This window comes from Phaethon lepturus, unplaced genomic scaffold (genome assembly GCF_000687285.1).
Source record: "Phaethon lepturus isolate BGI_N335 unplaced genomic scaffold, ASM68728v1 scaffold10856, whole genome shotgun sequence".
NCBI classification, from domain to species: domain Eukaryota; kingdom Metazoa; phylum Chordata; class Aves; order Phaethontiformes; family Phaethontidae; genus Phaethon; species Phaethon lepturus.
In genome coordinates this window covers 2031-11798 of record NW_010545576.1, presented here as the reverse complement: position 1 = coordinate 11798, position 9768 = coordinate 2031, and the positions used below count along the sequence as shown (strand labels likewise).

The following is a 9768-nucleotide window of genomic DNA, read 5'->3' as shown; positions in this document are numbered from 1 at the left end:
TGAGAAAACCTGACATAGAGGCTTGGGTGGAAAGAGTTTCAAGGGGAAAGGACAGTTACTTGAACTAGGGAGATGAAAAACCTAGCTCATCCTATCTTCATATACAAATCAAATACATCATTTTGACACCTGAGAAGATATATTGCAACCTTTACCCTTTTTGCTATACTTCGGTGATTGTAGCAGAACAAACACTGTAAAATCTTCCCCTTTTTTGGCTTTTATAAAGATTTCCATAGACTTGTTTCACTGGGCAACTTTTGGGTACTAGCTACTTTCTCAAAGAGAACAGGAGCAATAATCACCTCATGTAGATGTCACTGTTTTCAAATTCACCTTACCAGTATTAATACAGGTCTTCAGTGGAAGATACTAGAAGTCTGAAACCAAGGCACAATGGATGACTATAATCTTTCTATGGATGTGCTGCCGTGAATGCAACCATGTGGGTCAGAGATGGCACAGACAAACATGAACCATACCACTGAACAAGACAGCACTGTAACCTGCGCTGACTCACAATATTCCCAAAACTGGGAATCCAGGATCGTACTGCTTTATGATACACATTAAACTGGCTCCTACAGACACTGGTGTGTTGGACAGAAGCTGCACAATAGCACAGAACAAATGGAGTTTCTCTCTTTCAGAACCTGGCGAGTCAGCACAGCTGAGACTGACCTCGCTGCTGCACAGAAATTCTTCCCATACAAAGGAGGTGTTTGCCCCGCGTCCAGCAGTTTTATACATCTATAGTATCAGAGGTTAAAGCTACAACTTTTCACCTTACAGAAGCATCACAGAAGTAAAGCTGTGACATGAAGCAAAGCTCGTGACATACTCCGATATGGCAGTGACAAAAGCTGTCAAAGTGGAAGAAATCAGTAACTGCCTACAGAGCAGCAACTGAATAATATACAGTAAATAAGAAATGGCAACACTGACTGCACAACCCTCTTGCAGCACACAAAGCTTGGCATAACAAGGATCTGAAATGCAACCCACTAAAGCTCAAGACAGAGTTAAAAAAATCCAGTATGTGGCTGAGCCCTGCAGTCAGTAAGGTATGAGCTAGAGCAAGACAATAAGGTTACACATTGAAGAATTAGGATAAGAAAATATGGAAGAGGCACCTTCTAACTATGCACTAAAGGGTGCACAGGATCATTCCTCCTTCAGGAGGAAAAAACACACAGATGCTATCAGATGAAAAGAATTCTCACACATGTACATAAAGGACTAGATTTAACCATAATTCAGATGTTTTCTACTTTTGCCTGTTGATGCTTAATTCTACATAGAAAAATTCAACTAGACCCACTGTTTAGGCTTTAGTCTTTAACATAGTGAATCTCACTGCAGAAGTGATAAGCCTTGAATCCCCTTCAAGTTCTTGCTGAGCTCAAAATGCCTAATTCAGTATTTTTTCTGGATGGGAGAGTTTTGATCACACATCACAGGAGCAAGAATCCTCTACTCTTACATTGCTGCTGCTTCTATAAAAGGCATTTATCTTGTTTTTTCAAAGAAAATAACCTGCTGAAGATGAATAGTCACACACTAAATCAAACTGAGGTAAACAAGGATAATAGTTCTCTCAGTTTAGACTTTGGCACAGAATGAAATCAGTTTGGTTTGACTAAGCGGGCATTTAAAGATAAACGGAATTCAGCGCTTCTCTTTCCATTTGGTTGTCTCAGTTTAGACTTTGGCATGGAATGAAATCAGTTTGGTTGTACTAAATGGATGTTAAAAATTAAATGGAGTTTAGCATTTCTCTCTCCGTTGGTTTTCTTTTTGACTCATGTGTCAGTGGCATGTATTTCTTTAACTGGAAAAAGTGTTGTTTCATCACTCTCCTTCTAGCTGTTTTGCAAGGCTTCACACACTGACCCGGCTATCCCTAAACAGAAGCAGGCTAGGCAAGCTTATTTCCAAGCCGTTTCAAGATATAACTGAAAGGGTAACTTAAAGCAAAACCAGACTGTTATAACTGGTTTTGAGAAATCCCAAACATTAAAAAAATATTGAGAAAGTGAGAAGCAATTGCTTATGTATGGGTGAGAAAAACAGTCAGGTTCACCTCAGTTTGTGGTTTGGTACATCTTCTTCTTCAGGCTAAGACAGTTATGACAGTTTTTAAACAGCAGAGGCAATGAAGGTAACTACAGTTCTTTACTTGTCATGTCTGGAGATTAGCCACCTCATCAGGGTTTCTTCCCTCTCCTACAGCACACTACAAAGGCTTCTTGACTCTTCCACAGTAAGAGCAAGTGGAGACATCCTGAACAATCCACATGTACTCAGGGCACCGCAGACCATGTCAATACAATTCTCTTATACATGCACCTCCTAAGATGCTCCCACAACAATCCAGATGAAGAGATCAAGGGAGCAACACCAAGGGAGAAGCCTTTCAAGTAAACTTAAATCTTTTAGTGTTTTGTCCTAGCACAGCCATGCAGTCACACCATCTGCTCTTCAATCAACAATGTATTAAACAGCTGTCCTGGATCTGAAAAGTACCAGTATTTGACCAAAAGAAGAAGGGTGAGAAGTCAGAGGCACTTGCTGTTGTTACATATTCAAATTACATATCCACTATGTATCCTGCTCCAAAGATGAGGAGTAGTACACCTATGCATACTGTTTGAAAGTTTCCTGCGTTACCTCCCCTACATACACCATAAACATGCTGTCTCTGTCACTTGAAGAGCTGATCCTAGGACTTCTGCAAGTCTGTGGTGTACCCCCTAGGAGGATCACAAAAGATGGTTAAGAAGCGAAGCATGCTGTTAGTAGGCCTATCCTCTACATTTTAGTAGGTAGGAAAAGATAAAGGGTCTGAACAAGCAGAAACTCCCTGATCTAAAAAAGCAGTAAAAAAAGGTTGGAAACACTTCTGTCTCAGCTGACAGCTCTCAACTGCCAGAAAACAGTGACAGCAATTAATATAATTTGTTTCTTCATCACCTCATATTCCCTCATAGCAGGCCTCAGTCTTAAGATACAGCACATCTTTACATGTGACAGGACAACATCTCACTTAATGCCACCTTCAGATACTCATCTTGCACTCCGGCAGCTACTTGTGTCATGTCAGAGATCTCAAATGCAGAATCATGACCTCCCCAGCTACTTCCATTTGGAGACAGGTGTGACCGAGTCAGAACAAGCTATTAATCAAAAGCTGAATGTTGTTAACCCTGCATCACCCTTTGAATGAATGGAGTTAGGACAGTATGAGGAGTCTTTTACACACTATGGGGCAGCACAAGGATGGAGGTGGAACTACTCTCAGTGCTGCACAGAAGACATACCTTGAGAAATGTAACCTGGAGGTGCTGGCTGACAGCCAGCTTAATATAAGCCAGCAGTGTGCCCAGGTGGCCAAGGTGGCCAACAGCATCCTAGCTTGTATCACAAATAGCATGGCCAGCAGGAGTAGGGAAGTGATCATGTCTCTGTATTCAGCACTGATGAGATTGCATCTCAAATACTGTGTTCAGTTTTGGGCCCCTCACTACAAGAAGGACGTTGAGGTGCTGGAGCATGCCCAGAGAAGGGCAACAAAGCTGGTGAAGGGTCTGGAGGTCTTATGAGGAGCGGCTGAGGGAACTGGGGTTGGTTCAGTTTGGAGAAGAGGAGGCTGAGGGGAGACCTTATCGCTCTCTACAACTACCTGAAAGGGGGCTGTGGCGAGCTGGGGGTTGGCCTCTTCTCCCAAGTAACTAGCAATAGGATGAGAGGAAACAGCCTCAAGTTGCATCAGGGGAGGTTTAGATTGGATATTAGGAAAAATGTCTTTACTGAGAGAGTGATCAAGCATTGGAACAGCCTGCCCAGGGAGGTGGTGGAGTCACCATCACTGGAAGTGTTCAAAAAACGTGTGGACGTGGCACTTCAGGACATGGTTTAGTGGGCATGGTGGTGTTGGGTTGATGGTTGGAGTAGATGATCTTAAAGGTCTTTTCCAACCTTAATTATTCTGTGAATGCATAATAGTGAGGCACACAGACTGCTGGACCACTGACAGCTCTGAAGTGATGCACCTGGAGAAAAGCCATCCTAGCTAGAAAAAGATTAGGATCATTATGACAGTGCATAAATCTATCACTTGTTCACACCCTGAATCCTCTGCGCAGCTCTGGTCTCAGAAGCCAAAAACCCAGACACATTAGAATTACAAGAGTTTCAAAGAAAGACAGCAAGGACAGCTAAACGAACAGCCTCAGAGTGCTCACTGACTAGGAGGGCTGGGATCCTTCCATCTAGTAAAAGACTCAGATGAGGAAGAGGAGCCTGAGGCAATGGGTAGAAGTCTACAAAATCCCAGGTAGCATGGAAGCAGTCGCTAAGGATCAACTGCCTCTTCCAGTTACAGAATTGATGACTATCACCTGCAGAACTTCCTACCAATATGTAATGCAGATGCAAGTAACTTAACAAGAATTCAAGAGGAGACTGGACAAGTGCTTCAAAAGAGATCCACAGTCACTGACTGCATCACACCACGATCACAAAATCTTCTGAACTAAGAATACAGCCTGGCAGAGGACTCAGTAAGTATTAAACACTTCCTTCTCTTCTTTGTCATTCTTTAGGCAACTGCTTATTGCCAATGCTGTAGACAACACTGGCTTTTGGTCTTATCACCATTATATTCAAGCTTTTGAAACTTAAATAACTACATTTTTAAAAGCAAGGCAATGTTAGAAAAGTGTCCTTCCCCCTTAGCATGCCTCCCTGCAAGGAGAACCACTACCTCCCCTGCAAAATCAGAACCTGGAGATGAAGGGAATACAAACTTTCAGGTGTTGCAATGCTCAGTCCCTTTGGTAAGAACATTCCAGGTCTTGAATGTTCCACGTAAGTTGTGATTATCTAAACCAGCCAGCTGCGGTGACAAGTAGATGGCTCTGTTGCAGTTAGACACCATATCCTAGCACAAAGGTCTATATTCCAAAACTTACTACACTGTATACTAAGCAGAGAGGGGCCTGGGACATCTGTTGCACTCTGACAATACATATTTGCAAGTAGCAGTTGCATGATTTTTTGTTTATTTTAAAATACAAAACAGGCTTATATCACTAACCTGAGCTTTGTTTTCCTGTCTACTCCAACAATTCTTCTCACAACTTGTTGGCAAAATCCATAGCACATGAACAGAACAGAGTTCTCTGCGATGTTGGCTACAAGCGCTGGTGTGGTTCCCTTGTAGAAGCCTCGAAACCCCACTTGCTTATAGGTTTTCACAAAACAGTCAACAATTCCTTTGTACATGTCAGGGAAGGTCTGCATCTTCACCTTTGCGGTGTCAAAGGGCTGGCCAGTCACCACACATGCTGTCCCACCTAAGCAGGCAGTGGAAGAGAGTGGCTGAAGGTTATCACAACTAGAACACCTATACACAAACAGCACTATTAGGAAAATCATGCAGAAAGCAAAGATGAGTTAATTCTCCACAGGAAAAGGACAAGTGCACTGATTTTAGCACAATGGCATCAATTGTCAGTGTGTGAATTTAGTTACCTAAAGAAAAAAAAGTCAGGCATAAGAGCAGTAACAGCTTGATTCTCATTAAACATTTCTTTACCTTACTAAATGGAAGCATCTAAATGAATCTGTTCACTTACATAAATGGGTACAGAATTAGAGGTATTGTTCTGCAATCAAGTCACTTGTGTTAATGAGTTCAGCAACATTTTCCCTTGCTCATTAATGCAATGGTTCAGAAGCCATCTGATTTTATGTTCCAATAATAACAAAAAACTGAAAGATTTGTAATCAAGTGAGACAAAGATTCCTCCAGGACAAGAGGAACACTGCTGAGAGACTGCTAAAACTGATGACACATTATAAATTGATAACCAAAGACTGAAGTCCTTTACTTCAAAACTCCAGATGATTCTTATGTACATTTATTCCCACATAGTGGAAGAAAGCATCCAGTACAAGCTGAAAAAGGGCAAAAGGGCAAAGTTTCTCAACATGTTATCTTTTCCAAACTGAACTGCAAGGTCAATACCCTGAAAACTTGTGAGGTATTTCCATAAGTGTCATCCATAACCACTCTGCCTACAGTGTAATGTTCTTCCACAAGATCTAATTCAATCCAGTAGTCTGCAGAAAGAGCCAACATTACACTTTTTCAGTAAGAAATACCAGTGTACAGACAGCAATCTATCAGAAGCCAATACCTAACAGGAAGCATATGATAGGCATTCCTTATATAGGCTTTATGGTTTTGCTTATTTAGCAAGAGAGAAGAACCAGCCTAAAACAGAAGCTGACCTTTAACCAAAGCACAGTTGACACGCGTATACCTTAAAGAGGGCAAGTTAACATAGGTTTTTTCACCTATGAAACAGAAATAATTATCTGTAAATGCAGATAATGTGAAGAAACTGAAGAGAAACAAATGTGTGAATCCAATTAAGATTTGTTATTTTTCTCCTAAGTGGGGAGAAGAGTAAACAAGTGTTTGTTTAACTGGGGTTATTTTCAATTGATTTTACTCTTTGCAAACACATTTGTGTTACACTGTTGTTGCTCCTCGGCAAAGAGATACTTCATGCCTTTAAGAGGAACTCAAGATCCTAGCTCCCATAAAACCTCATTTTCAACCAGACTGATCATTAAAAGCTTTACAGGAAATCATGCAAGGAAGGATGAAGAGCTTCCTGCTCTGGTAGGGATAACCAAGGAGAGAAGTAGCTGGCTCAGACCAGTAATACCCATGTAAGCGTCAGATGAAAAGAAGAGCTGGAAAGGCTCAGACAATGCTACTTGGAGGCAAGTCAGGTAGATTAATCTACAGGACAAATGCTAGGTTCCTATGTAAAGGTAGACCTAAAACATCCACATGTGGTAAAATAATGGCTGTTGGAATCCCAGGAAAACCAGGAATGGTCTTGGGAATGCAAAGCTGGAAAAACTGGGAGTTGACTGTGAATGGATGTTCCAAACAGAGAAAGCCTCTCCTTACACTGTCATTGGAGGTGGCACAAGCAGCCCAGTACAGTACAGCAATTAACTTTATAAGCCTCAAGGTAAAGACCAAGAATCCCAGTTAATATCTAAAATATTAAAGAAAATGATAATTCTTCCAGCCAGCAGTAAAGAGTCTAAAAAAACCCAACAAAATGAAAAAACCCAAGAAAAGCAAAAAAAAGTCAGCCCTGCTTGAACGTTTAGGCAAATGTGGTCTTAATATAAGAACGTGGGAACGGTGGGGAAGAGAGTCCAACTTTATCAGAGAAGTGACTGGAGGTTGCTCAGATCCTAGGCAAAGGACTATAACCCACAGGCAGCTAAATGACTTCATTATTCTTGTTCAGAATTTACTTGCCTCATATGTCATTAATTATCAGATAGTCAGGACTGTATCTGGAGAGGAAGGTAAAACCAGGTTATGCATTTGCTGGAGGAACCAGCTGTTTGCCTAGTTAAACACTTCTTTCTAAAGGGTGCAGAGACGTATGCAACACAGAGTCACTCCCAATGAACACAGGCAATATAAAGCAATTATGTGGAAAGAATATGGAAAATAAGTATTAAAGGACCAGTGAAACTATTACAACAGAAGTAGCAAAGAAAAAGAACAAGAACAGTGATTTAGGATTACTGAAGTCATGTTGAAATGAATGTCTGAATTCCTTCATCTTATCTGAAGGAAGGAGAACTATATAAGAGAAGAAAACAGCATAATTACTTCTAAGATCCTTTAAGCTCTACTGCCAAAAAAATCAGGCAAACCTCAACTGCATACCCTGTTAGCCTGAATGGGAGCATGGAACAGTACCACCAAGCAATGGATTTCTAAACTAATGTTAGTTTCCAGCTCTTGTAGCAGCCTAGATAAGACATGCCAGGCTTCATCTCTGAAAGATACCTTCCCAAGCCAGTGTGCTCTACTTCCCTGGAATGTTAACAGCAGCATTCATAAACTGAAGTACCGGGAAAGAAAGCATCAGATCTCCTGCATTTAAGCGCCTGGGAACACCTGCAAAACTGTAAAGAACTGTGCAGATATTAAGTTGCTACATTGTGAAATAGAGCAGATATAATAGCTATTCTTTATAAGAGACCCAAAAGCCAGAGAGAATAAACAGACTAACCGAAACAGATTTTTCTAAAGCTATGAAGGAAAAATAGCAGAATCACTTCTCTTCCCTTGCAGGGGAACAGGGTGTTGTCTCATCAATGACTTATTTTGCAAAGGCTAACAACGCAGGTATTCACTGTGCAAAATGTGGTGGCAGACCAAATGCTTTCTGAAGATGACACATGGGACCCATGTAACCCCTTGCTTTCTCACTGCACTAGGGGTAACTCCACTCTGACAAATGACCTCAAGTAACTACCTTGAATGCACTTAACACCATTAATACTGTCATATCCACAGCATTAACACAGTCATAAAATGACTGACTGTAATAGCTATTGTATGGGCTATTTTAACATTGGTTAAAATGTTTAAACTGATTACAACAGTACAATAAATAAATCTTTCCTTCCACCTTCTCTGTATGAACATTGCCAAATTAACTATTAAAGCCCAATGTTTGTTATCTGTTCTAGACATCACGTAAGCTTCCATCGGAAACTAGTATCTCCATGGCTAGGCCTGCCCTCATGACAAAAGCTTTTCCAGTACTTCTACAATAGCTTTTTTTAACCACAGATGAAGCTTAGAAAGGTCAAAAAGACCCCTCTTCCCTGGTAGAGTTAACAACTGATTCACAGTAGTATCAATGAGACAATGCAACTGTTTCTACATTTGTGACTGTCACAACTAGTCCAGCAAAACTTTATAGCACAGGCTAGACCAAAGCGGAAGTTAGTTAAGTGAATTCATGACCATCAGTCCTACTACTGAGTTCCCCAGCTTTTAAAGATCTACACTGGGATGCTGTCTGAGCCAATAACCTTTCAGAGAGTCTCTTGCCCGTTTCAGTTAGAGAGGGTACCTGCGACAAAAGCAGTGCCTCAACCTCTCACACGCCGAGTTCATTCCAAAACTCTACTTGTGACTGATTCTTAAACTCATGTAAGCATGAGAACTGTCACTTAAACCTTCTCCTGAAAGGTTATTCTGAAATAAGGGTTACACCTTCACTGTTTGGCAGGTGTTTCACCAGGGAGGAGCAATAGTGATGCAGTTACAACATGGGCTGAGGTCAGCTGCTTCACTTCCATATCCTTAAAATATAGAAGGCAAGGCTTTTTATGGCAATGGGGAAGTGCTTTTACATTTGTCAAAGGTATTAAAACTGTCCCCCTTGTTTTGTACAACTAGGTTCTCTCCAACATTACCTGCAGCTCCTGCTGTGAGGTCAATAGCAGCCTGAATAGCAGAGTTGATCCTCATGCTTCACACTTATTTATCAGTTACTTCAGAGTAACTGCAGTTTCCTGGCAGGTGTTGAGATACTTGTCTCCTGAGGGAAGAGAAAGATGAAGCATACAGGATTTACAACAATAACTTTGACAGGCAAAAGCATCATGTGAATGCTTTCACTTCCACTCTTCCATTTAGCTTGTTCTAAACCATTTAGAGACAGAAAATGCTTGTCCCTTGGGCTAAGACGTAGCATATTTGTATTCTGACTGACTAGTTTTGCTGCATTAGGTAGGTCCTCTGGAGTATCACTGCCTAGCTTCAAGATTACTTGTGCTTTCCAGCTTCCAGTAACCCTGGATCTCTCCAAATGAAAGCAAAGAGTGCCTCCAGGGAACAGGGTTGAGCATTACCTTTCTACT

The 9768-nt window shown here is 41.2% G+C and overlaps 1 protein-coding gene across 1 annotated transcript in view; it reads right to left on the bottom strand.

The window, feature by feature from the left end:
• The window catches only part of SLC25A15 (solute carrier family 25 (mitochondrial carrier; ornithine transporter) member 15), a 12697-nt gene extending 3251 nt beyond the window's left edge, over positions 1 to 9446 (bottom strand). The window contains exons 1-2 of the mRNA XM_010289002.1: positions 9322 to 9446; positions 5099 to 5357 (exon numbers count right to left, since the gene is read on the bottom strand). Coding sequence (XP_010287304.1) covers positions 5099 to 5357; positions 9322 to 9376 — 314 coding nt within the window. The 5' untranslated portion in view covers positions 9377 to 9446. The remainder of the gene's footprint in view (positions 1 to 5098; positions 5358 to 9321) is intronic.
• Positions 9447 to 9768: the final 322 nt, after the last annotated feature.